At 40.5% G+C, this 27,987-nt stretch overlaps 1 protein-coding gene across 7 annotated transcripts in view; it reads left to right on the forward strand.

Moving 5' to 3' along the window:
• ARHGAP24 (Rho GTPase activating protein 24) overlaps nucleotides 1-27,567 on the forward strand; it is a 214,590-nt gene extending 187,023 nt beyond the window's left edge. For all 7 annotated transcript variants that reach the window (XM_027652834.1, XM_027652830.1, XM_027652829.1 and 4 more), the window contains 6 exons: nucleotides 2,351-2,558; nucleotides 13,676-13,808; nucleotides 16,032-16,105; nucleotides 16,900-17,021; nucleotides 20,623-21,691; nucleotides 23,935-27,567. In XM_027652834.1, the coding sequence (XP_027508635.1) occupies nucleotides 2,351-2,558; nucleotides 13,676-13,808; nucleotides 16,032-16,105; nucleotides 16,900-17,021; nucleotides 20,623-21,691; nucleotides 23,935-24,178 (1,850 nt within the window). In that variant the 3' untranslated portion in view covers nucleotides 24,179-27,567. The remainder of the gene's footprint in view (nucleotides 1-2,350; nucleotides 2,559-13,675; nucleotides 13,809-16,031; nucleotides 16,106-16,899; nucleotides 17,022-20,622; nucleotides 21,692-23,934) is intronic.
• The last annotated feature ends 420 nt before the right edge of the window (nucleotides 27,568-27,987 follow it).

Raw genomic sequence — 27,987 nt, forward strand, 5'->3', positions numbered from 1 at the left:
AAGAAGGAATAACTCCAAGAAAGCAGCTCTGAAGAAGGAACCTCGATGCCCTGGCAAATAGTAAGCTGGACATGAGCCAGCAGTGGACCTGGCAGCAAGGAAGATTAGACAGCAGTCTGGGCAATATCAGCTAGCAGAAGGAGGGAAGTGATTAACCTCCTCTGCTTAGCATTTTTTAGACCATATTCCAAATATCGTGAACTTAAAAAAAAGCAAAACAAAACCAAAAAAAACCCCACCAAAACCAGGAAGTGGAAATAATACTGGAGAGAGGTGAGCAAAGGATCACTAAGGTGCTCAGGGCCTAGAAGACATGCCCTTTGAGGAAAGGCAGAGCAAGTGGGGCTTGTTCAGCCAGGAGAAGGTACAAATTGAGGGGCACTGAACAGCAGCCTTCTCATACATTAAGAAGTTCTTTGAAATCCCCAAACTCCCATAATTACACAGATTCCTTAACTGACTTTCAGTAGACCTTCCTCCTTAATTCTCCTGCTTTCAGGAGGGTCTAGCAACTGGAAGGACTAAAGGTTCTCTGTGTTGACCAGCTGCTACTCTTAACTCAGACAAATACAAGAAACCTGAATTCAATTAATACTCCTCCCATCCCCCTAGGCAGTTTGTAGGAGGCTAGTAAGGTATGTAAGAAATAAGAAAACATGCTTTAACTCCTCTGCCAGCCTGAAGAGCCCGAACTTTGTGGACACCACATCAGTCAGTATTCTTCCAAGCTTGACTCACTCTGAAATGTCAAAAATTCCTTCTTTAATTGCTACTTCTTGGGCTTTGTACAACATGAAAAAAAATGAGCTAATAAAGAGCGACTGTGTGATGTTCATTCGCTTACCTACTGCTGGTTTTGGCATCCACAAGTGTGGGTACCATGGAAATCACAAAATACGCTGCTCAGCATCTCAAGAGACTTTCTGGATGTCTTAGCAGGACATCAGTTACTCTCTACAGTTATTTCCTGTGCTACAGTAAAAGTAATTGCTTTTAAATACAAACCTCAGACCTTCAGTATGGGCACCTTGACACTTGCCATAACATCCTGCAGCATAGGCAGGGCAGCTGTCCCCCCTACAACTGAGGTGTAAGTTACCTTTCTGTTGGAGGAAAAATGTATGCATTGAAGGATGCTCCTTTAGCTTGTGGACACTTAGCCATGCAGTTGTAATTTATGGGAGAATTAAGTTTTTGGGTCAAAATCAAAAGCTGACTAACTCAACTTCGGGCATTCTTTGGAAAAAACAAACAAAACCAACTCTGTTCTTGTAGTTGAAAATTTTTAAGCCAGCAGGAGCTGTGTGCTCAGTAAAGGACACAATTTGACTTACTGCTTTCTGTTTTTTCTTTTAACTTTATAGTGTTCATCATTGGAAAATGAGGTAGTTATTTGCTCTTTAGATTCTGATCATGACTGCCTTAGAACTATTCATTGTCTTGCTATATATAGAAATTGAATTACCTTGCTTCAGCCCCAGTACTCTTCAGCAAACGGTGGTCTCAAGAGAGAGCTTCCATCACAGATGACATGCCTGAATGTTATTGTGATGCTGTGATGGCCTGCTCTGCACTTTGAAAGGGAGAGGCAAAATAAGCTATGATGAGTACCTCTCTTTCCAATGCTAGCAATGATACCCTCGAATCAGAGTTGAAGTTAATTTTGTCGAAAAACCTCCATGCTCTTCATGAGGTTAAGGATGAATGGAGGTTTCCTGCAGTTCGTCTTGACACATTTCACCTTTCATATCAGACACTTTTCTTGGCACACAAAATTTATTGTTGCTAAAGCAGACACTGATAATGAAATAGGTAAGACATTATAGGAATGATCTTTGTTTATATCGAAAAATTAATAATTTAGTTGAGTAGGATCAAAATCCAGAGTTATCTTTATAAATCTTTTGCCTCCCAATGTGTAAAGATAATGTTTATATCCCATTGAAACTCACACAGAAAGTACTTAATTTTTAAATAGATAAATAGGCATTAACCAAAGAAGATGGAGATATATATCTATATGTATATATTCATCTCTTTTGAATAAGAAGTTTTGTGATGGAAAATCCTATTTGTGTTCTTTCTACGTTTTATGTGCTTATGGTCTCACAAATAATTTACAGTGTTTTATTTTAAATAGTGTTTCTGGACGTTGTTATAAAATATGTCAGCACCGTATTTCTGTAAGAGTATCAAAGGTGAAATTAAGCATTTTATTCTTAAGAAAGCAGGATGTTAATTGTCCACACATTTAAATGACATGTAAATTGCGTGCGTTGGAGTAGAAGGCACAGGCCCCTCAAATGTTTTTATGATTCTCAGCCAAGTCACATCTTTCTTTTTGGTGCAGGTATTTTTGGCCAGAAGCTGGAAGATACTGTCCGGTACGAAAAGCGCTATGGGAACCGCCTGGCTCCTATGCTGGTGGAACAGTGTGTGGATTTTATCCGACAGCGGGGGCTGAGGGAAGAGGGCCTTTTCCGACTGCCTGGGCAGGCTAATCTTGTCAAGGAGCTACAGGATGCATTTGACTGTGGAGAGAAGCCTTCTTTTGACAGGTAAAACCCTCCAGCTGTTCCCCACTCCCTGAAGCCTGGACAGGACAAGATGTGCTGTGCTGGCTGACCCACAGTGCTGTGAAACAGATAGAATGACATGTTTTTGTAGGTTTTTCTGTGTGTTTCCTATTAGTGCTCTAAAATGTCTTATTTTTTTCCCCCTGACTTTGATGTCTGATTTCAAAGCGTTTCTGGAGAATTTCCTTTTGTGAAAAGCTGGTTAGGAGAAGTACTGCTAATGGTTTGGCTTAATCAAAAATATCTGGATTACCGTGATCTTAATATCATTTGAAATGCAGTGGTGATGTTGGCATTTATTCAATTCCACAAAGGAAGAATTTCTCTTATCACCAATCTCAATATGTTCTGTTATCTATAAAACTGACTGGAAGAGAAGTGTACTTTTATGTATTCCTTTATAATTTTGGACCTTTAGTCTAATAATTAAAGTCATTCTGACCATAATAACAAACCTGTGTGGTTTTGAGGGTTCAGATCCAATTCATATTCCACTATTTATGCAGTTTTACAAAGTTAATGAGAATTTCCTGGCCAAAGAAAACCCAGTCCTGTTCACACAGCTGTGTATGACTTCAGATTTTTGTAAGACTAGCTTTTTGGGCTCTCTTCTGTGAGCATTGACAGCAGTAGTCCACACATTCAGAACGTGCAGTCAGAGAAACAGAACCAGTGGCTTATGAATGCCACGTAAACCCTTTAACTCTGATCAGAATTAATATGATGGTAATGCAATTCCAATTCAAGGGACTGTTAAACGTTGTTCATCCTCAGCAAGTGCCCTAAGTGATATCTGTAATACACGTCCACAGAGGAATCAGGATACTTCACTCCAGTTGAGGGTCCAGTGTGAATTAGGAGGAAGAGGCAGATTGCATTTATTATGTGGGAGCTTTGTCTGATAGCAATCCAAGTAACAGGAAGGAAAGTATATCTTGATCTTTTAGTGGAAAAACATGCCATGATTTGAACCCAGTTGCGGAAGTTCATTCCCTATTCCTGTGAAGTGGGAAAATTTGTTAAGCATGAAGTTTTGTGTATCACAGATGCACAGAAGGCAGACACCTGCAATGCTCTTTCATCTCCAACAGTTTCCTCAGTCCTGACCCTCACTTTAAAAGAAAGATCAAGAATTTATAAAGCTTTGGAAAAGAGACTTGTCTTCCTGTGAGGTTTATTAGTTTCTCATTCTGAAGTGAATTAGGATAATTGATGAGTAAATGGCTTTAAGGAGGCAGAGGACTGTGGGAAGGGACAGTGTTAGCTCATAAATGTTTGTAGCATGCTTACTTGCTTTTCAAATACCATGTAGCTTATTTAAAAATGGTAAAGAAGGATCTGTTGGGCATGTTTCCCTTACTTGGACATTAAGGTAAATATTACTGATCATGTCTGTCTTTACCAAAGATACAAGTAGACAAATGGCAGAAACAAAAGGTTATTCTTTCCTGTGCCTGTAAGCCAAATAATTGTGGAGGAAATGCTTAAGAAAACAAGCCACCTCCAAACTCCAGGAAGATGATGTACTGAGCACCCCACTGAGAGGTATAGCTTGAAGGAAGTGCACAGGTTTTAACTATGCAAAACAAATGAGACCAGGGCTCAGCCACATTAATGTTTTTTTCAAGGTTATCTACCAACATCTGCAGCACATGCTAATGAGCCCCATGAACAGGTATGCTAGCTGAGCTTTAGCAGATGAAAAGGAGAGGAGATTTTACATGCTGCTGCTGTGAAGAATGCAGGTAATTTCTACTATAGCAATTAGAAACATCAGCAGGAGCTGCCTATAAATTGCTGGTCCTGCAGTTCTACTTCTGAAGCTGAGAATTTATAGAACACTGACCTTGTACGTCCACATGTACTCAATTCTTTTGAGTTTGGAGAGGTATTATTTAGGTGTAGCAGTAGTCCAGAAGTCAAGCAGACATAAACTCTACTCTGATCTCTGCATTGTTTCCATTGGGCATCTGCTTTTTTTCTCCAACCTTTTGTTCCATTCGTAAACTCTTTAGGAGGAGTTCATTTCGCGGTGTTTATAGAGTGCCTGTGTGATATGGTAATATTTTGGGGTAACTTCACATTGTGCTGAACAGGAGCATGATTTCCAGGTTTGATGCAGCATGTTTGGCAAGTTGGAAAGTGGCCACAATATGAAAAGTACTGTAGAGAAAAAAATATATCTACTTTAGGCATCCATGCCTACTTTCTCTTGTGAACCTCCAGATCCACTGCGTTTATTCTGTAATTATATGTTACTAGTGGTCAGAAGTCCCACAGGGCGAAATCTACCTAGGTTGTGTTTATCAAATTTACATTTAGCCCATTCTCATACCTCAGTAGTAATAAAGATTTTTGCAGTTAGAGCAGAGCTGACATTTTTGTTCATGGGGCACGAAACACAATGGAATACAGGTCACACTTCCGTAGTGGTGCTGGGTCACTGACTCTGGCTGGGAGAAAGACTGGCTGCTGTCATCGGTGTTGGAACTAATACAAAGAGCTGATGTTTGAGGAGTTTGCCATTTTTCATACTGACACTTGTGCCCTGTGGGTAAGTCAAACAAAGACTTTAGAACAAGTGAAGATGCTTTGAAATGTGTGTGTAGGCTTGTGTATATATTTGTGTGATAAATTGCTATTAAATAATCTTTCTCTTTATGCTCTCTTAGCCAATTCAGTAGAATACATAACATGTAGAATTAAAAGCAAAGCCAAAGGTAAGATCATATAGACATGGTTACTACTCCTTTAAAATGTCATCTCTGTTTTAAGATGGTTGCACATCTTTAAACACCTTATGCGTGTTGGGAAATGGAGTTCATAGGCACAGGTCTGCTCTTTGGCCCTGGGTTGAGCTACTGTCCATGGTTATGTGGAGACCCTGCCCTTCTCCCCTTTTGCCTTCCCATCTGCACCCCTTTGGCAAAGAAGACCACAGAACAAGCGCAAACAGGACAAACATAGCAAATTTGAAATAAAAAGTAAAATAGCTATGCTTGAAAGAAAAGGCAGTCATGCTTTGAAACATAAAACATATCTGACAAATGGTTGATCTCACATGAGTTAGCAGCTGGATGGTCCAATATTGAAGTCGGTTATAAAAATGCAGAGTGAGGCCAGGACAGTCGGAGAGTGGCAGAAACCTTTGTGTATTAATTTGATCTGGATCTTACAGTTGGAATAAGATATTGCTGAAGAATTGTGTATGAGAATGGGAACAGCATTTAAAATTTCTCTAACTTACAGACAGAGAAAACCCAGTATCTGATCTGAAACATCCAGTACCCCAGGCCCCCTCATATGAAAACTGGAACATCGTAATTTCTCGCAGTTTTGGAAGGGAGGTGCAGCTGCTACAACTGAAAACTGCTGAGGCCTTTTGTGTGAAGAAACAAAAATGCTCAAAATTTTATGTCAGCTTATACCCCAAAATCAATAAATACTTTACTCCCTCTGAATGTATCTGTACATATTGTGAAATATGCCATAAGGAACCAACAGTGCAATTAGGCAAGCACTCATTTGAAATATCCTCGGTATTTCCAGTACAGCTCCACCTTGGTGCAAAATTGCTCCCTCCAGGGAATCCATTTTGCTGCTTGTCCTTAGGGTATTTGCTTCTCTCTTCTTGTGTGGTTTATATTTTAAAGTCCCTCATCTCCTTTACGGATCAGGCATTTGTAATGATACAAAGTGGATTATGACCATTTGTTCTGTAAAATTAGCATAGAGAATATGGCACTGCATAAGGAAAATAATAAGGATTTGTTCTACAGTTTCTACCTAGAAGGGGTACAAAATTGGATTTCTCTTTTTGCATTACCTCTTTCCATCTGCTGTTCATTACAATTACTATGAGATGACATGCAAGCTAAAATTGCTCAGGGAGAAAAAAATGTTTGAAATGTCACTGAAACAAATATTAATAAAAAATTATTGTGATTGATTGATGTATGTGACTTGGGTAACTGTCACTGATGTATATAGTTCAGTAGCTCAGAAGAGTTAAAAAATTACATAGCTCACCTGCCAGCATCTGTGTGTGTGCAGGAGAGAGAAGAAAAGCACATAAATTTATATTTAGCAAAATGAAACCCCTACTACATTCTGTTATGGGTATAAATGCAGTACATTATAGGGCAAAATGTTACTTACTGTTCTAGTCACCATTGCAATCAGCTGAGAAAAGGGTACATAAGTGGCAGTATGTGATAGCTGGCAAATGCTGTTATTTATTGGAGCCAAAAAATCCAGAATGTACAACTGGTATGTTCCTGTGCATTTAATCACTGGGATTGTTGAAGCAAAATGAGACAATGACGAGTATGGTAATAATGTAATATTGTCAAGGTGAGAAGGAGTACTTGCACAATTCTTATTTTCCTCCAGAAGCAAAGAATGTTTTAAGATTTTGGTGAATGCAAGAAATGGGACGTGTCTCAGTGGGGCTGCAGTCTGCACTGGCACTGTGTAGACTGCAACTAGAAATCACTGGTAATAAGAGTTTTTCTTTGTTTTCCAGATACAAGCCTGTACATAAGAATTTGTTTATAAGAATAGTTTCCCACAAGGAATGGGCTTTATTTGCTTCCTGCTGGCAAAGTGCAGTAATCTCTAAACCCCCACATTTTTATGTGAAATTAAGTCTTTACTAGAAAGCTGGTTCCTGCCAAACACAAATGGCCTTAGGCCTGTGAAAATTCCTTTTTGTTTCTGCCTGTTCCAGGCTTTCTTCCCTGGTCCTCACAATCTGCTCATCAGCTATGCCTCTGGAGCCACTTCATGTCCTTTCCAATTCCAGCCCTTTTTCTAACCAGGTAACAGAAATAACCACTGCATATGGCATAACTTAAAGACCTGGTCTGGCAATTACATTAGGAGGCACATTTCTACTGTGATACAAGGGTCATTAAGTCAGCCTAATTGGTGTCCTGTTATGTTTTTAGTTGGTTTTGGTGTCCTCAGTGTGGTTTTTGTTATTAGCAATGAATGAACCTTTGTAGTTGCTTTGGATGAATTTCAGTTTCAGAAATGGCTGGGTGTCAGCTGTGATTAAAAAAAAAAAAAAAAAGAGGCAACCAAGTATTTGATTTGTCAATGACAAATGACTTCTTAGATGGCCATGGTCACCTTTAAAGAAAGGATGGCATTTTGTTACCTCTGTAGAAGGTCTAAGAGTGTGGTTTTTTAAATAATTCTTCTTTAGAATTGCACAATTTGTGGCTTTCTCTTCCAGTAAACAAGAACAGATAGTTTCTTAGTGGTGATTTTCATGTTTTACATATGCTTGCAATCCCTGAAAAAATCTTGGAGAAACTTAACAGCCTTTCTGAACAATCTAATAAGTGATAAAACAATTTAGCAGCATATTCACAGGTGCTGAGTGATCTTTTCCTAATGGGAACCCATCTGTTTCTTAGGCCTCTGCCCACCTTACCTGAAAGCACTTGTGTCTGTCTTTAAGGATCTGTATTTTTCTAAGTAATTTTAACATCCTTCCATAGAGTTTGTCGTTCTGTTTTTGCTGTCTTCATTGATGTTTTTAAAGCATCACTCTCTAACCTGAATGAATTGGCTGCTGTTACAATTCCTGCAGTGGATGTCTCACTTGGAAATAGTCTGCCAATCTTCCGTATTCCATGTGGACTCTGGAAGGTAACATGCATTGTGAAAATCATGAGCACAAGGACAAAGGAGCAGAATATGTTTTCTTTATTTCTCTTGTCTAAAGCAAAAAATAAGAATTGAGATCAGTTGCTAACTTAGCGTAGAGCCAGACTTTTGTGGCAGCAAGGAGAGGAGGAGACAGCTCAGGGCTTAAAACGGAAAATGTTTTCATATATGTTTCGCAAGTTGTAGGCAAAATTCCATCTGGTACTTAGATTAGGCACAGTACTGCTTGTACTAGATATGTGTTATCTAGGAAAATCATATAGAGCAATGCTTTGGAGACACCCACATAGGGGACGAAGAATCACATAGGACATTCAACCAGTTAGTTATGTTATGCATTTAACCTGACCTTTGAATTTCTGGACCAAAGGAAACCTGACTCCCAAAATCAGTCAAACCACTCCTGATGCACTGTAACATTAGTGAACATAGGCTTTGCCCTCCTAAACTCTGGCTGCTGGGTTCCCAGCAGTCACAGTACTCTGATTCTCTCTCCCTGTAGTTATGCACATATTCCTTTGATGTGTCTTACTCAGTGTTTCATCACTGGTTTATCATGGGCTCTAGCATCTCACTTAGGCTCTCTGCAAACTGGTAGTAAAGGTACGCCCTGGACAGCCAGTTAGGAACTCATGCTCCCGTGGCAGGAGAACATCTACACTGGTCTGAGAGCTGCTTTACAGTCCTGAATGCAGCTAAGCAGGGGCATGGTCAGCAAATGTTGTGGTGGGGACAGGATATGTTGGTGAGGGAGACTGTGATCTGTGGCACGTCTGAAATGATGGAGCTGTAATTGTAGTAATTCCAGAGGGTACTGGTACACAAACTGTTTGAACTGTAATGTTCTCCTTCATTTTATTACCAGAACTCCTAAATTGAATTATAGCCTCACAGCTTGTTGTTCCCTACTGTTTGTTCTTTATGCAAACTGTTTATGTGTCATCATGATCTAGAGCTATTTTTGGCACAGCATTAATCTTTTTGTAATGTGACCTTGCCTTGTTAATACTTCCTCTCTGAGAGTTTATGAGCGGACTGTTGGCTTTGTGCTCCAAAGCGCTGACTCCAACTCTCTGAACACGCTGTCTGCTTGTCTGAGTGTGAGGGTTATGCCTGGATTTCGGGTGACCTGCTGGGCTTCAGTAATATTGTTTATGGTAGAGAGAGTGAAAAATTCCAGGCAGTGTAATTGGTCTGACAGCCACTTCCACGGTGTCTGTGGTATCACAAAGGAAAGTGCTGTCAAAACAGCAATGCCATGGGAGATATTAATGACAAAGTTGAGATGAATGGGGCTTTGAAAATGGGTAGTCTGATGACTAAGGAGAGGCTGGGATGCATTTGCATTTGTCATGACTTTGCCTGAACAGTGGTGGAGTGAGGGATGCTCCTTTGGAAATATCAACAGTAAAGCAATATTAATATTTCAGTGAGATAAGTCATCTTTCTCAGACTTTCCAGCACAACATGCCGATATAGACTCTTTTTCATCTTGCTGATGCTTTTTGTGTTAACGTCTAATTTCCCACTTTGTGCTTTGTCATTCCCATTTCAAGCTTGTAATTACTTCTTGTGCACTTGGAGAAAGTCTGCCTCACTTAATGAGAGTTGTTCCAGTTTAGCTAACCGAGGATTTTCTGCTGGAATTGACATACTGTATTTTAATACATGTTAATGAGTACTTTTAATCATGTTAATTATGAATGCATAGTCTTGAAGCACTTTGATATTATACTATCAGATAGCAAAAGAAATACGAAGATGGGTAGAATCATTAAATTTCTGTAGCCCTAATGGTCCTAGATTATAAGCAAGGCCAGTTTCAAAAGGGAACATTCTACCTTTTCTTAAACTGCTCAATTGTAGCTGGAAAAAGGCCGTGAGTAAAAGATCCTCCACGGGCCCTGCAAAGATCCACGTCTTAAAAAAATACACAACTTGCCTTCAAGGCTGTTAGTTGACTTAGACTGTGGATAGAACACTGCAGACTGAAAAGGGAAATAAATGCTCCTGATCCTCCAGCAAGCTTGCAGTTCTCTCTGTGGCTGAAATGTGCTTAATGGTGTCTATGAACTGAAACACCTAAAGTACAGATGGATTAGGACTGGAATCTACCATTTTAAAACTTTCCTCTGTATTTTAAAAAAGGTGAAAATAATCATACTAGACTGCAAGGTCTAAAGAGGTTTCAGATTCTATGAAACGCTCTTTTAGTTATATTATTATAAAAATATTGACATTTTTATGCCCATAGTTGCACTCAAAGAAAAAAGTTTCTAGTTTTTGTCTATATGTTGGTAAATACAATTTAAAAATCTTAATTCTTAAAAAGCTTGGCAGGCATTATGTCTCTGTATGTATAGTTTTTTTATGCTGCCAAGATCTGAATGGTAATTTCTGTACAGATAGATGAAGTTCTGAGTAATAGTCCAGTACAGTTTAAGGAAGAAAAACTTCGGAAATGTTCCAAAATCTTACTTTGCGATCCCACCATCTTGTGGCAGTCTGTGGTATTGCCTTAGGAAATTAAAAAAAATTAAAAATTAGTTCAAAATACTGTGCTTGTGTCCCTGTCTACTAATTGTGACCTGGGTTTCTAACCCCAGCTTAGGAAACACTTTTCTGTATACTGGTATACAGCATGTGCTTCAGGAGGTTAGTTTGAGAGCACAGGACTTCCTACTGTTTCCTTGCTCCTCTCTCAGGTAGAGCCACAATCTTTAGCACTTAACTAACCCTTTCCAGCAGTAGTCTATCAGTACTTCACATCGAAAGAAGAAAATTTATAAATTGCATTAATTTTCAGGGCTTCTGTCCCCTTCTTCAGCCTTTTGCTGTGCCCATCTGCTCTGCCCTCAAGGAGCAGGTATTCCCCTTTACAACAAGGCTTGATGTAAGATTATTCTTACTGCATGAAGCATGATCCTGGCAGTATAAAGAAGGGAAGATGGTACTGCTTAATCCCCTTAGTAGGAGATCTGTGCACTAACTTTTAATCATTCTTCAGTACTTTCCCTCACTTAACCTGTTTGAATCTTGTATTTTGGAAAAGGCTTCTCCGGTTTTATGCAGATAGTCTCTGGAAAGAGGTGGTTCAGTTCTTCAGCAATTTTCCTTGTTTAAATAACAAAAATAGTAATAATAAATTCTTCAGAAAGACAGCCAATGCCAAGCAATCAGAGTTAAATTCTCTGCAGGTGGATGGCCTGTGCTCACTCTCATTTCAGGGCTTGTACTAAAGCTGACAGTTCGCATCTGCTCTTTGTGGCTACTTTCTCTGACTAGAGAAAGTCTTCCCCTCTGCGTTTGCTTTTTTCCTTTCTGGATGCACTGACAACTTAGGAAACTGAAGATCTCTGTGTAAAATTGCTTCTTGGATGAGGCTGAATAGTGGCAACTGCCTGGGCATGCGTGCCATGGTTGTGTTTTAAAAAGTGGCAGCAAGACATGCTGGCAACTACCTGAGAGATTATTGGGGTCTGAGCTTTAAGTTCTTGGGTTGTGCGGTCTGCAAAGAGTTTTGTTAGCCAGGATGTCAAGAAGAGCTTCATTTTGCTTAGCTGGCATCTGGATTGGCAATAGGTAGTATGGAAAGGTTAGAGGCCAAATCTGAGCTAGCATTTGAGATCTCATAAAAGAGTACAGTTATACCCATATCACGTATAGTACCATCCCCTACATTTGTTATATATGCACCCAAGGAACAGGGTGGGGTGTAAACACTGTTCTAAATTGAAGCCACTCGACAGTAGAGGGTTCCAATCAAGAGATTAGAGTCTGAACTTTCTTTAAAAATGTGGATTTGCATTAGTGCTTTGTAGAGTTTCTCCAGAAAACGCTTTTTTTGAATTTGGGCTGGGAATTATTCATGATTGAAATAGAAATGTTTTCTGCAAATTTATTTTGAGGAGATTGGTGATGGGTGACATTGAAATTTATACAGTGCTTTATCATCTCTCTTCTTCTGTTTTGACATACCATACCACATTATTCTAAGGTTGTTCCCATCATTCTTGTTAAGATTTAACTTATTTAAAGCCATTACTGTTTTAACAGATCATTTCAAAATAATGATTAACATGCCTCTAGCAAAGCTTAAGTGCATCAAATACCAGTGGTTCTTTTGAGACACTGAGTTTAAAAATATTCTAAGTGTAAAGTTTCCAAAGGAAAAGAAAATACATAGTAATGCACATTGTAGAAATGTCTATGCATTTTCTGTTAAGGAAATGAGCATAATTTAGTGTCTGCTTTTTTGATTCTTCAGAAATCAGAGGGAAAGATATCAGCTTGCAGTACAGCTCTTTATCTGAACCAAGGAAAGCATGTAGAACATTCCAGTAAGGATTTGAATAAATGCCTGAGTGGCTAAACCCAGAGATGGTGTCAGATGTAATGCAAGAGAGATTTCTTCATGCTAAGTCATAGCTTTTATCTAATTTCTACTTACTTTTCAGAGACGTGCTCCTAAGTTACCAGAATGTAACTTTACACCCCAGAAACATTCAAGCAAGTGTGATTGCATACACCGAAGTTGTGATTTTGATTCTCCTCCCCATCTTCTTATTTTCAGTATGCCTGATAAACAGCCAAGGCTCTTACTAGCTGTATCCAAGAAAACCCTTAAGCTTCTGCAAATGTAGTTACAGGAAAGCACATGTCATATCAGGTCTCTGACTGTCAGCCCTGTAATGTTACCTGCTAGCATTCAGACATTTTCTGTTTGGTGCCTTAGCTTACTCAGTACAGGATAGAGCTAAAACCCATTTCCAAGGGATTTATGGTTCTGTGTGTGAAGTATATACAGGTTTTCAGTGTAAGAGTACAGCTGAAAGGCAGAGTAGTTATTTTGTGGGAGCCCACAGGAAAAAGAGGCATGCCAGGGAAAGAGCTGTAAATTCAGATGGGGAAGCTTCAATTAAACACCTGTGGTATATATGGTTTCCTTTAAAACCTGCTTCCTTACTACTCATAGCAGAGGAGATGGTGATACAGTGGAATTGAAACATGCTGGGCATGTTTTGGGAGCGGGGGCCGTCTCTGGTAGGAGAATAATCTCCACTGTGTGAATGTAATACCTGGCTTCTGGCTTAGGGGAAAATGAAAAGCATCATTTAAGACATATTTTGCATGTCTGATGGGAGATGTTTGTCAACAAGAGCCAGGATCTTCTCAATACCTGTGCCTGCAAATAGGGCCTTATGTATAGTTATAAGAATAAATTACCAGTTGACAAATTTGCCTGTGGATATCCTAAGTTCTTTATAGGACAGAAAAGCCCAACAAAAAGCAGATTACAGATAGGATCTGTAAGTGTATATACTGCTGATGAGTAAAATCTGAGGTGGCAATGGAAAAGGGCCAGTTTTTAGCCTGTCTTATCCTCATTCACAGTAATGTCTTCTTGTATTCCAACCCAACAGCAATACAGATGTGCACACAGTCGCTTCACTGCTTAAGCTGTACCTAAGGGAACTCCCAGAACCAGTCGTACCATACGCCAAATACGAAGATTTCCTTTCCTGTGCCAAAATGCTCAGCAAGGAGGAAGAAACGGTGAGTTGGTAACTTGAGTAAGATGAAATAAAAGGCTGTTCCAGTTTTGAGGAGAGAAACTGGTCATTGTCCTACTTTAAATGTGTCTTAATTTAATGAAATCTGTTAATTGAGGCAGTTTTTGTATGAAAATTGTTGCCACCTGGGCCCTTTGGAAGTCTGAATAAAGGTGCATAGCATAACCATAGCTGTATTTATTGCATGACACTGAATCCAGTTCAAGTAAACATCATTGTAGTCAAAAGTTTTCATTTTGCATGGAAGAGACTTCTGTTTTCATGGATTAGAGTCTGAACTGTAAAAGGAAGGGTCTTGATGGTTGCTGTTCAACTCTTGCCATTAAATCAAGAGTCGTTTTTTTCTGAGCGCTGGGATGCCAACTTTTACTGACTCTTGACTGAAGGCCAATCAGCTCTACTCCTTGCCTGTTATTGAATCACAGAGCTTCAGAAAGATGGAGCAGGCCATCTTCCAGACTCTCTTGAAGAAACAGTGTAACAGAGATGAGCAGATTAAGGGTTCTGACTGGTAATATGTGCCCTGCAGTGGCGTGCACCTACTACATATTATGTAGTAGGCACTACTTAGTCTGAAGACATAAGAAACTTGAGTGCTTGTTTTTACGTTGTTCTGTGTGCTTATGGGTAATTAAGTCAACCCTAATATTTTCTTTTCAAAGTACATCCAAATAGGTGTATCCTGTTGATGTCAGTCTACTCCCTTAATTTTCTAAGATGGTTATTTCCATTTAATTCTTTTTTGACATTTGAAATTCTGCTAGAACTGGAGCCCATCCTACCTAATCTTTTAATTAATTAAGATGAGTAGGACCCCCTTTTTAGTAAGAAACTGTCTCCTTTCTGACTTTTCATGATGACTACCAACTGCAGAGGTGGTAGTTGTTCCCATATGATAAAATGGGAAGAGAAGAAAGATCTGACAAACTGTGTTCTATGGCCTTGATGTCTTAGACCTATTGAAATCAAACTGGTTTCTTCACTGTGCTTTACAGCTTGCTACAAGGTGCACATTCTTGTCAGCTGCTTGCAAAAGGTGGGAGTGGGCTGTTCAGCTGTTTTAATTTAAGCTGCTCTTTGCACAAGTTGTGGCAGGGGATCCTTGGAATCGAAGCTGCAGCTGTTTGCTTACTTGTTTTGCATATGCCTCTGAACACTGATAGCTCCAATGTAAAGCCACCTGACAGCCCTGCAGTTAGTCATCATGTAGTTTACACTTCAGTTATATTAGTTCTGTAATTTTACAGTAACTTAGTCGAGTGTATTTATGTATTTCCTCTGTAACTATGCCATGAAGTACTTTATAAAATTACTTTTGAAAGCAAGATTCAAATTACAGTGGCCTTTCTGTGCTGGAGTTGGTCCTGGCAGTTGGTCCTGGCAGTTGGTCCTGGAGTGGCTATGGGTGATGAGCCACTTCAGTCCTTTTTGGTGGCTCAGCAGTCCAGCTGTAAAGCTGTCTGACTGGATTTTCAGTTGACCTTTCTCTACGCAGAAGTTGAAAGTGCAGTCACTATTAAGGGAGAGAGCTGCACATCTTAATTCTTTTCTTAACCCACAGCCAGCAAACTTCTGCACTATCATGCTCTGCCCATCTTGACTTGCGTTTGTTTTCATAACATACTGTAACCAAAACCCCACTGAATCTGGCAAAGTACCAAAACCCCACATTGAAAAAGAGCCTAAAGGTGCTGGGTGGTGAGGAGCGTGGCCAAGGTCTGTTTCCAAAGGGGACAAGAATTACTGTGTGAAATTCTGCCTGTCCCATTCCCAGGGTGGGCACAAACTGAAATAACTGTTTATTAGTTTGGTATGGACCAGAACTGGGTAAAATAACCAAATAGTTTCTCGTATGAAATGCCAAACAGTTGAAGCAGAGCTGTTCCTGGAAGCCTCAGCCTTGTTATTAGCAGGAGAAATGGAGCTGCTGGTCAAAGAAAGAAAGAATGAAACAGAAAGAATAGACAGGATGAAACCAAGATATTTATTTACTTGTTTATTTTTTTCCAGAGCTAATCCTTCTTAGCCAAAACCAAAGTGGGTTCTACAAGCTGTTCCTGATCATAACCTGTATGAACACTGCAGCATCGGTGATGTGTTTAGTGTCTTGGAATTGAAATTGGAATTGCTGACTTTTTTTAATGTCTGGTAAAATAGTAAGAAAGTGTGCCTCTTCACCCTTTATTTTTCCTTAAATCACTTAAAGGGCCTGAAAGAACTGGTGAAACAAGTGAAGAGCCTGCCAGCTGTCAATTATAATCTGCTGAAATACATCTGTAGGTAAGTGCTCTTGCAAGAATATCACAATGGTATTTATAACTGTGAACTGACAGACAAACCTGTCTGTGTATGTGCCCTGAAGGAAAAGCATTACTCACAGCTGGAGGACTGGTGAACTCAAGTGAATGCACTAAAACTGTAGGTTTACTGCATGACTAATTAGTAATTTGCTCTAGCAAGGTGCACAGTTAGGACTTTTCTTTCGTAAGCAGGCTGCACTCTGCAAGGAGTGCAAAAAGTTAGAAGTTAATATATTCTGTCCTTTTTGTAGGACCCTGACTGTAGTTATTGGCATTGGCTGTGCCCTCCTGAAGTGCACAGCCTTGAAAACTGTATGTAGATATCTATATATCTTGTAGTATAGAGAGTAGTTTTGTGAATACATCTAAGATCTTAAAAAATTTGTTGCACACAGTTGCAATTTGTGAACTTAGAGATAAGTTCCCAGCATAAAAAAATTAAAATGTAAAAGAATCTAAGCTTTTTATTAATTCAAAGTTTGCATTTTAATTTTATGAGCTAAATAGTTGATTAATTATGCTGGAGAAAGTTGCCATCTTCAACAGTTACCTTGTAGTTGGTCCAGAATGAGATTGAAATTTTTTTATCAGTGTATCATTCTGAAGAAAATCTGAAGAAGTTGAAGACAATAGCCTTAAGATTTCAATATGTTCCATGAGTACTCAGAATGGAATACTTGAACTGTGTTAAGGAACAATCACGTGCTTTGACTTTTTTCTTTTTTTTCCATTTAATTTTTATGTGTTTCCTAAGGACCTCTTTTTTCCCCACAGATTCCTTGATGAAGTCCAGTCTTATTCAGGTGTAAACAAGATGAGCGTGCAAAATCTGGCTACCGTTTTTGGCCCCAACATCCTTCGCCCCAAAGTGGAAGATCCTCTGACTATCATGGAGGGTGAGCTTACTGTACATAACCTGCAATAGAAAGAAGAAGTGCCTTTAGGTTTATTAACAGCACATACCAGTCCATGTAGTATATGCAGTAAGCTCCATACATCTGTTCTGTAGACACAGAAATGTTCAACCTGAATGAACTTCTGGGTTAAATCTTGCAGGTTATAAAAGGTACTGAAACATGCAGCATTGCAAACAGACTTTTCATGAGAGTGTTCTGCCCTGGCAACTTTACTAAACATGTACCTTTTCTCTAAACACTTCCTGCAAACATGGCATGTTCTTAGTAAGCACGTGTGGTTAGAGTGCAGTTAATATTTTACCTGTGGTAAAATATTAAAAAAAACTATGAGAAAAAGTTACTACAGGTTCACACTGCAGTGACCCGTGTAGAACCCCCCACAAGGCAGTTGTATATTACATGCCTTCTTGCACAACAGGGATCAAATTGTTGTCTGCATTCTGGTACTTACAGCAGTGTTCAGCTCTAGCATTTTGCTGTGATTAAGGTAAAAACATGGACACGACAATCTTCTCCTATAATCTCCTTCAAGGTTTAATCTTTGTGGCTTTCATTCTCCACAAAGTACGTGATGCCTTTTCTTGCTCCAAACACCTTTTTTTTTTTAATATGTAGGATTTACTTAACTTTCTCAGAAATTAGGGAGGTACACAGAGCTTGCACTGAAAATTTTACCTAAACCCAAAAAACACAGTTTTCATAGTTTATTTGAGAGTGTATAGAATTACTCCTTTTCTGTATGATGCTTTTTCTCTTCCTGAGATACTATAATTCCCTGTCCACTTTGTTAATTTACTTGTTTTTCTGAAGTCTTGTTTCCTTCTTCTTCCTTTTAATTTTTATCACAATGACTGTGTTGTTGTGAATGGAAACATGGCATTTCCAAATCATGTATAAAATCTGTGAATACCCAGGTTTAGCTTTCTGAAGAGTAGCTCAGACAAATCAGAACACTTAGAGTGGAAAGGGGTTTTAATCATCAGCTTCACTTTAATGTCTGGGTTCTCATTATCACAGAGGAAGGTTTGATCATGCATTTCATTCAAAAGGGTTTGCAAGAGCAGGTGTCTGATTTACGTGCATGACTGTGCATGAGTATCATCACACCTGTGCAGTTTCAAGTACCCTTAAATCTGCATTTGTGGCTTTTCCCCTGATTTCTGTACATCTTTCCTCGAAAGCCCTGTGTCTGATACAGGGGTGCAAAGATGAGCTTCACTGTGTCATTGAATTCCTAGTTTACACATCTTACGTCATCTCCCCATGATGTTTTGAGAGGCAAACACAGGTGTTTTCCTGCTTTGTTTCCTTTCTCTTCAGCTGTCTTGTCGTGTCTCTCTTAGGAGTTACCTTTTTTTGTGTGTGTGTGTGCACATGCTGCCCATCACTTCAGCCTGTCTCTGTTTCTATCTGCAGAACTGCCAGACTGACTAAAGTAGTACCTTCTCTTACCCTGACACTTCTGTAGAGCTTAACAGCCTGGTAGATAACTGCTGTGAATGTTTTTCTTGGTCAGGTAGCAAACTGTCCCTTCTTTCCATGCTTTTGCATTAAAGTAGTGCAAAAAGTGGCTCAAATTGTTTAATAGATTGGAACTGGGGAGAGATGTCACAGAGCTGATTTATACCACTGAAGTCAGTAAGAATGGTGTCTCAGAGGTTGACATTTGCTGGTAGGACACAATGCATCTTCATCTCACCTGGGGCAGGGAAACAAGTTGGGGACTGGGGATGGGGAGAGGTGTTAGCCATTCCTAAATAAATTACTATCTTCTAGGTTTATATTTGTGAATATAAAGGGAACTGGCTGTTTTCTAAAGTTGGTGAGTTGGTTTGGGTTTTTTGAAAGTTTGTGCAAGAAAGTTTTCATTTTCATGTTTTTTTGTTGATGTTGTTTAGTTGGTTTGTTTGATTTTAAACTGAGTAGAAAGGGAAAATAATGTGTTTTTCCTGTTCTTGAAAGCAACTCTCCAGCCTGCTTATCAGCAGCCCTAGCATTAAAATCATGGTGACTGCTATAGGAAATGGGATGGATACTACACTTGCTGTATGAAAATACATATATTTTTTTGCTAATGAGAAACAGGTTTGAATAAAGAGATTTATGACCTCTCTTTAAGCATAACTTTAAGATTTGACATAAGACATTGCTGCTTTGCAATTGTTCTACACATAGTTAAATGTCTTCTAGCAAAGACTGTATGTTGATTGGTGCCTATTGCCACCTTTCCTCATTGCTGTTTTTGGAATATACAGAGTGCTTTTCTTCCACAGTCATTCAAAGTCAAACATGCAGCTATGTGTAACCGTACCTGTATAATGGGGATGAGGAGTTGGGTTTGTTTGATTCAGGAGAGATTTTTTTTTCAGAATTCCAACCATGGGGCAATTTTTTCCTGTCAAATTCAGTGGTAAAAGTTGCCTGAGTACAGTGCAATGTTTGTAGTAAAGTTCTGCACATAACAGGTAATGTTCTCAGAAGGAATACAGCCAAGTGTGCCACGGGAGTAACTAAGTGAATTTTCCTGCTGCCTAGTTCTAATGTATGATTTTGCCATAGCAAACAAACAAACGAGAACACTTAAAAAGATGTTGAGTACCCACGTTGAATTGGCTCTTGGTACTTGTATTTTAAAAGGGCGGGGTATAAACATCCAGAATATTACAAAGGAGTTGATGTGAAACCATATTGCACAGTGGGAAGTTATTGATTAGAAGAGCACAGCAAGCCTCTGAAAGCTTTTTAGGAGTTTAAAAATGAGGTGGTTATTATAACTACCTTGACCTTGTTCCTGAAATATTCTTAATAATCCTTAATGAGGATCTACTTAACAAAATAGAGTTGCACATCTTTATCACGCCAAGTCCAGTTCTAAATGTTAGTGTGTAAATTACAGTGCAGTCAAGTGGTGTGCACACCAAGGGGTTGTTCTTTAAGAGGAGAGGTAGCCATTTATTACAGCATGCAGCAAGCTGTGATCCTGTATTAATTCCATACTGTGCTATAATGTGGCATAGTTTCCTGACTGCATATAGTCTCACTGTGGAGTGGTTAAAGGCATTCACATTAAATTAATTCCATCTCATTTTGCTTCAGAAGACTAAAATGTCTGTGTTCCAGAAGGCAAATCCCTTGCCTGCCCATTTTCTGCTAAACTTATAAATATAGGTGCTGTGCCAGAATAAGACTTTGGGTTTGAAATTGTCATCACATTGAGTAGAAACACATCACTCAGAATGATGTTATCCTTTGCTACTCATCATCTCCTTCTGTGATTTTCCAGGGATGCAGTTGCTGTCACTGTAATAGCTTCTTTGCAAATGTTCCTGTTATTCAGGGGGTCTGTGAGGCCTGCTGGCTTGGTTTGGTGGAAGGAAGAGTTGATGCTGATGTGGCCCTGTAGCCAGGAGGCACTTCAGTCTTGTTAAACATTCAGGGTGTTACACAAATGGATGCACTGTGTAAACGTTTGTATAAGCTGAATGTTTATTAAGCATTTGTGGACTGTGATGAATAAAGTATGTTTAGGCCTTAAATAAAACAGGACATTCATGACCATGTGCTTGGTGTCTCTTTTCAGGTACTGTAGTAGTCCAGCAGCTCATGTCAGTGATGATTAGCAAACATGAAGAGCTGTTTCCCAAGGATGCAGACCCTCAGGTGGGACCTGAGGTATGCAACAACAACAATGAAATTCCAAAGAAAACGACTGCAGGGCAGCTACAGAACAAAGAGAACAACAATACCAAGGAGACGGCAGTGAGGCGCTGCTCTTGGGACAAGCCCGAGTCTCCCCAAAGGGGAAGCATGGACAGTGAGTCTCCAACTGCCCTGCCAGGCAGCAAGACAAATAGTCCCAGGAACAGCATCCAGAAACTCGATGTCACCAGAAGCCCACCACTCATGGTGAAAAAGAATCCTGCTTTTAATAAAGGTAGCGGCATAGTCACCAACGGGTCCTTCAGCAGCTCTGTGGAGGGCCCTGAGAAGAGCCAGACCTTACCAAACTGTTCCCTGCAAACCAGGAGAACGTCATCCCTGAAAGGACCGGTGACTAAGATGGGAACACACAGCGTGCAGAACGGAGGTGTGCGGATGGGTGTTTCCAGCACAGACGGGCACAGCAACACCCTCAACAACCGGGCCCCGGGCTGGGTGCCCAATGGCTACGTCACTCTGAGGGACAACAAGCAGAAGGATGCTGTGAGTGAGTCAGGACAGCACAACAGGCTTTCCACCTACGACAATGTCCACCAGCAGTTCTCTATGGTGAACTCTGATGACAAACAGAGCGTGGACAGTGCCACCTGGTCAACGTCCTCTTGTGAGATATCCCTCCCTGAGAACTCCAACTCCTGTCGTTCATCCACCACCACCTGCCCTGAGCAGGACTTTTATGCGGGTAACTTTGAAGACTCTGTGCTGGATGGGCCACCACATGAAGACCTCTCTAACCCAGGTGACTATGAGAACAAAAGTGACAGAAGGAGTGTGGGGGGCCATAGCAGCCGAGCCACCAGCAGCAGCGATAACAGTGAAACGTTTGTGGCCAACAGCACTAACAATCACAGTGCTTTGCACAGCCTGGTGTCCAGCTTGAAGCAAGAGATGGCCAAGCAAAAACTAGAGTATGAGACAAGGATAAAAAGGTAAGATGTTTTGGCTCTACCGTCTCACTGCCTTCTGCAGAGTAAATCCAAGTTTTCCCTCTCATGACTTGCAGCAGGTGCAGTCACTACTGTGTCACTAGGTGCTTGCCAGTGAGTTTCTCATCTTTCAGTGTTGACATACTCTGGCATTGCTTCTGTGACACCGTGATCCCAAGGGGTTTGTTTCAGAGCAGTTGTTTGCCACAGTTGTGACATGCTGTCCTGTTGGTGTCAAAAATACAGCCAGAACCTTGTGAGTTTTTTCTCTAAAATATAATTAACTAAATCACTAGGCTCTCAGAACATTTTCATTAGTTGATGCCTGTTCTCCAAAGACTGAGAAAGGCAACTGAATATCACCTTTCATTGAAAGCAGTGTTGTTGGCTTACACCATCCAGAATTTTTTGGGATTGGGGAGACTGCTGGACTCCTTTCCGGTTCTCATTTCTCTTGAGACGGTGCAGCACCTGGGAGTTAGCTCTGTTCACAGTCCTGTCTCTGTTCTGCTGCTTTGCCTGAGGCTGTCCTTCACAGTTCGAACCTATTAAAGGAGGCACCTTCTTTAATAGGTCAGCCTGTGTCTTTGTCTACAGGTAGTGCAGACTCTGCTAGCACACGAGGTTGCTGAGGTGGATGGCCATAATGGTCAGTGAATAACCTCAGAGTCTGGGCTTAGCATTACTTAGTGCACACATTAACTAGTCACAGCAGAACAGAGCTGAATGTGCTGTGTTTGTAATAAGGATTCTTCAGTAAGGCTGTTCAGGACTTTCTGTTCTCACCTCTGTTACACAGCAGCTCTTTGCCTTAGTACCTCTGGCACTGCAAGTCCTAGTTGGATCACAACATGTGACAGCTACTGGCAACAGCAGCTGCCAGTCAAAGTGCAGCACACAGAATGTTGCAGTCTTTTGCCCACATCACTATTTTCAGCATGGTATGCAGTGCAGGAGAGCACTTCATAAAATGTTTAATATGCATGACTACTGTGTATTTAATACCACTAAGATTATAGAATCATCGAATGGTTTGGGTTGGAAGGGACCTTAAAGATCATCTAGTTCCAACTCCCCTGCCATGGGCAGGGACACCTTCCTAGAGAGATCACCTTACTAGACCAGGTTGCTCAGAACTCCATTCAACCTGGCCTTGAACACTGCTAGGGATGAGGCATCCACAGTTTCTCTGGTCAGCCTGTTCCAGCGCCTCACCACCCTCACAATAAAGAATTTCTTCCTAATATTTAACCAAAATTTCCCCTCTTTCAGTTTGAAGCCATTTCCCCTTGTCCTGTCACTACAGTTCCTGATGAAGAGTCCCTCTCCGGCTTCCCTGTAGGCCCCTTCAGATACTGGGAGGTTGCTATGTGATCTCCACGCAACCTTCTCTTCTCCAGGCTGAACAGACCCAACTTTCTCAGCCTGTTTTCACAGGGGAGGTGCTCCAGTCCTCTTATCAACGTTGTGGCCTCCTCTGGACTTGCTCCAGCAGTTCAGTGTCCTTATGTTGGGAGAACCAGAACTGTACACAGTATTCCAGGTGGGGTCTCACCAGAGCAGAGTGGGAGAGAATCGCCTCCCTCAACCTGCTGGCCACTCTCCTTTTGATGCAGCCCAGGACACGTTTGGCTTTCTGGGCTGTGAGCACCCACTGCCAGGTCATCTTTACTTTTTCATGAACCATCACCTACGAGTCTTTTTCCACATGGCTGCTCTTAATCACTTCTCTACCCAACCTGTAGGTGTGCCTGGGATTGCCACAACCCAGGTGTAGGACCCTGCACTTCACTTTGTTGAGCTTCATGAGGTCCATATTTACGGATATATGCAGATCCATATTTGCAAATAGATACAGCAGGTAAATCAGCTGAAGAAAGGAGATTAGCAGTGAAACATAGGCGTTCAGGGCATTACTGTGGCCTTGTGGGTGACACTAGTGAACTACAGCAGGAGCTGGGTGTCAGCACTTCCAGAAGTAAAAGGAGTAGTTAGCCTATTCCTGGAGAATTAGATGGAGCTGTTTGCCTCTGTGCCTCTTGCCTTTGTGGCTGTTCCAGGGCATTTTCTAAATGAGCTACCACAGAGATTGCCCTATGAGAACAGTTCATTGATGGAAGCCATGGTTTGTAGTCTGAGCTTTGTAAATGAAAAGGCCTGTATGAATTTGGTGGTGGTGTGCGTTTCTGCTTGAGTGAGTGAGGAGTGCTGCTCAGGAGCTGTCTGCTTTTATTTCATTTATGCAGCTTGGAGCAGAGAAATCTCACCCTGGAGACGGAAATGATGGCCCTGCATGAAGAACTGGATCAGGAGCGGAAGAAGTTCACAATGGTAGAAATCAAAATGCGTAATGCAGAGCGGGCGAAGGAGGATGCAGAGAAGAGGAATGATATGCTGCAGAAGGAAATGGAGCAGTTTTTCTCTACTTTTGGAGAACTGACAGTGGAGTCTCGCAGACCAGAAAGAGGCAACACCATCTGGATCCAGTGAGCTTTGAGAGAGTAGACTGTGGGACTTTAGGAAGGGCTTGGGGGTATTTTACTGTATCAGGTGGCTGGTCACCTGTCTGAGGCTAGTACTCAACAAAATGTTATAAACCCTTGAAGGAAGGAATCGTACAGACATAATCACTCATATCTACAGCGTGTACTTATCAAGTTATACTCTTTGAATGCTTCATGAGACTACTGTCAAGTGTTACAACTGGATATGTGTATATAAATTTAAAAAAATCACACCTTAGAGAGCAAGAGATGTATCTGAAGAAATATTTTAATGCAAGTCTTGTATTTAAACTGGTAAATTGAAATGTTGTTGCAATCAAGCTTTATATAAAGGCTTTTCTCCCTTGCACTTAACATAATAAGCTATTTTTGGCATTGTGTTACCATCAGCTTATTTTGTATATCAAATGTTTTTTCTGTTTTTGTTTTGTTACCCCTTTTGCTGGGGAGTGAAGATAAACAGATATGTTAAGGTTTACGTGTCAATGGTTAACCCTAATTTGCGTCGCTTCTAAAAAGACAGCAGGATGAGAAAACAGCAGTATTCAATGGGCAAAATAAAGCAGTACTAATTTAACAGAAGTGATGGCCAGGGTAGAACTAAATGAGGATATCAAGTCAGCAAAATTGGGGGCAGTGGCAAAGGGGTAACAGCTGCTTGTTTGGGAGCAAATGTGGGTGGCATAGTAAGAAACTGTGAGAGTGGAAAGGGAAACTTAAGGAGAAGTTAGTCATATGACCAGAGCATTTTGGTGCCCCCTAAAGAAGCCCTGTGCCTGATCACTGCAGCTCAGAGAAGGAATATAAACCAGTTGTTCTGACCATATTTGCATCTGATTTACCTCTGTACTGCGGGTGAAAGTGAATCCTTTTTGTAATGCTGGTGAAGGGACACACAGAGGGGATAAACCAGAGATCCTGGTAGCCTTGTCATTGTGATGGGTACTGAAAGAAATATCAAAACCATTATGTTCAGAGTAGAAATTACTGGAGCAACTGGCAACAAAGAGTAACTAAGGAAGAAAGCACACCAACATATTCACCACTTGTATTGACAGTGTATATTAGCAAGTTATCACGCTGTCTGCATGCTTCAAGACATTATTGTAAGTGTTACAACTGTGAAAGTCCCCAGGCTCACCAAGGGAACACCTAGAGGGAACAGCCTGGAGCCTATCAGCATGTGGAATGTCAGTGAAAAAGAAACAGCAAAGCCATGCTGTAAATTAATCATTTGTTTGGCATCTTTACATACAGTAAGTATAACTGGTATTTTCTACACCGTGTTAAGGATGTTTTCTTTTATCTTTGCATTTAGGACTGCAAGCAGTATTATTGGAGAGGATTGTTGAGACATCTTGGCTTCCCTCTAGTGTCTCTTAAATATATTGCAATTATTTTTTAATTCCAGTTGAGAACGAATGATGAGGGTAACCTCAACATTCTTGGTTGTAGCATGTATATTTGACAAGTGTTAATTGGATGTGGGAATTATACTGGGAAGCAACCACGAGTTTACATTTCAGAGAAATATAGAACATTACACATGGTGCTTGTGGATGCATTGTTTGTGTCTGGTGAGATTCAGAGTCCCCAGTCAGGGCATCTATTGTACTAATAACTGTGAAAATGTCTAGTGCACATCCAGTCTCTGTGTGAATCAGAAAAAGTCAGACAGGGAGAGATCAAGGTATTAGGGAGGTGCATGTTTTCATCAGCAGCAATCACAAGATGTACCCACAACGCTGAGAAAAGGAAACAGGTTACTATGTTAATTCTGATTTTTTAATTGGATGAGTGACCTTGATATCTGATGCAAAAGGCTTCAAAGCCGACTCACAATTTAAGCAGTATCTGACATCTGTTGAGATGACATCAGAGTGTCTGAGATAAGTCTTTTCTTAACTGGAATATATATTTTTGCACTAGATATAAATACAGTATTGAATGGTTTTTTAGAAGCTCATGTTAGGCAGGATTTGTCTGTTTGAAGATTGTCTTCATCTAGATATGTAGCTCATCTTCATGTTTCAGAAGTTATTTCAGTCAGTTCCTCAAAGAATGTTCAAATTCCAGTTGTATGGCTAAGTACTGATACCCAAGTTTTTTGCTTTGCAATCCAGAAGAAGACTTCACCTCGCTGTCTCTGCAGAAATCACCTAAAGAGATGGGAAACTCGAGCAGGCACAGCGAATTCAGAAAATATTACCAACCATAAAGGTCCATTCCCATCCCTGCTCCTCCTGTGAGACTTAATCAGCATTTAAGCTGTGATGATAAAGTTGATTTATGTCCTTAATGACCATCTTCATGTTCCTCTCAGTGTTCTAGTTCTTGAAAAGCACAAAGGCCTCGATGTTTCTCACATTCAGAATATAACACTTGTAACTTCTCAGTTTTATGATACCATTCCCATGTGGTCCACAACTTGTTCCCTTTAGCTTGTCCAGCCTGTGTGTGAATTGACCTGTTGGGGAGGGCATTCTGGTGGATCTAAGTGGCCAGAAGATAAACTCATGCCACCTCTCATTCTGTGGAGTGGAAAGGGGCAAGATTTATTTACAGGATTCAGGTCAACGCAGACTGAGCCTAAAGGCTCTGAAAAAAACTATAAGGATTCCATGCAGTGCATTTGTTGACCACTCATAAGGCAGTTTTTCAGGATTCTTAACTGTTAAGGTGTTGAATGAAACTGAGACAACTGGTTTTATCACCATTTTGAGTAATGGAACAGGTCATCTTTCATTATAGGCCAAGTTGACAGTGTTACCTGCTACGAGAGGACACTAAGTTTCAAGTATCCATTAAAAAAGGTGTAATAATAAATTTGCTTTCACCTCTTTCCCACAAGTCTGTGTGCTCCCCAAATTACTATTATCTGTTGTATGAATTAACTGGTCAGCTCCAACCTCAGAATGGCAGAGTCAGCCCTTCTGGCACATTGTCTCTCTGCCTCATGCACAGTGCACAAGAGACAATGCTTCTACAATTACTGCAGGTGGTGGAAGAAAATCTCTTGAGCTAATGACACCTAGCCCAGTCACAGGGTATGACTACATTACATTCAGAAGCATAATTTCAGGGCAGCACACACAAGCAGGCTAGAGTTGAGGGACATAGAGTAAGAGTGATGTCCTCTTACTGCTGTTAATCCCATCTCCAGCCACATCTTTGGAGTACTGGGATGGGTGCTGATACCCTATGTGCCTTTCCACAGCAGACTGGAAAAGTGGCAGACACACCCTATGCCTTTTAAGTGTTAGAATCTGATGGTTGGCTTTGGAAAGCTTTTGTCTTCCCTTCTGTTTGTGAGAATCCTGCTCCATGTTTGGAGTATGCTCCGGTGCAGCAGAATAAATAAACTTGCTACACATCTTCGCTGCATGTTGTTATTTCAGCACCTCAAACTCAACCACTCAGCATCAGTTTTCCAAGTATGAAAAGGAGTAAATAAAATGCTATGTTAAATGATATGCAAAACTGGTATGTTAGTATAAGAATAAAGAGGAAAGGAACTTGCTAATATTAGTCACTCTTAAGATCTGTAAGCAGTACTTGATCTTGTAGTTAAAATGGCAGTTCGGAATTTTATGAGAAAGATACAATTTGCTAAAGAGAATGAATATTTAACAAATATTTCTTGTGTAGCATCCCCGGTGGGATGAACAGCGGCAGGACAAGGAGACACTGAATAAACAGGTACAGTGATTTGCACATTTTGATAGCCCAGTCAAAACAGTGAGTTGCCTCCAGCTGCTGTGTGCTTTAACGCTTCCTGGCTGAGTGAAACTCCTA

This window comes from Corapipo altera, unplaced genomic scaffold (genome assembly GCF_003945725.1).
Source record: "Corapipo altera isolate COAL_440 unplaced genomic scaffold, ASM394572v1 69, whole genome shotgun sequence".
Taxonomy (NCBI): Eukaryota; Metazoa; Chordata; class Aves; order Passeriformes; family Pipridae; genus Corapipo; species Corapipo altera.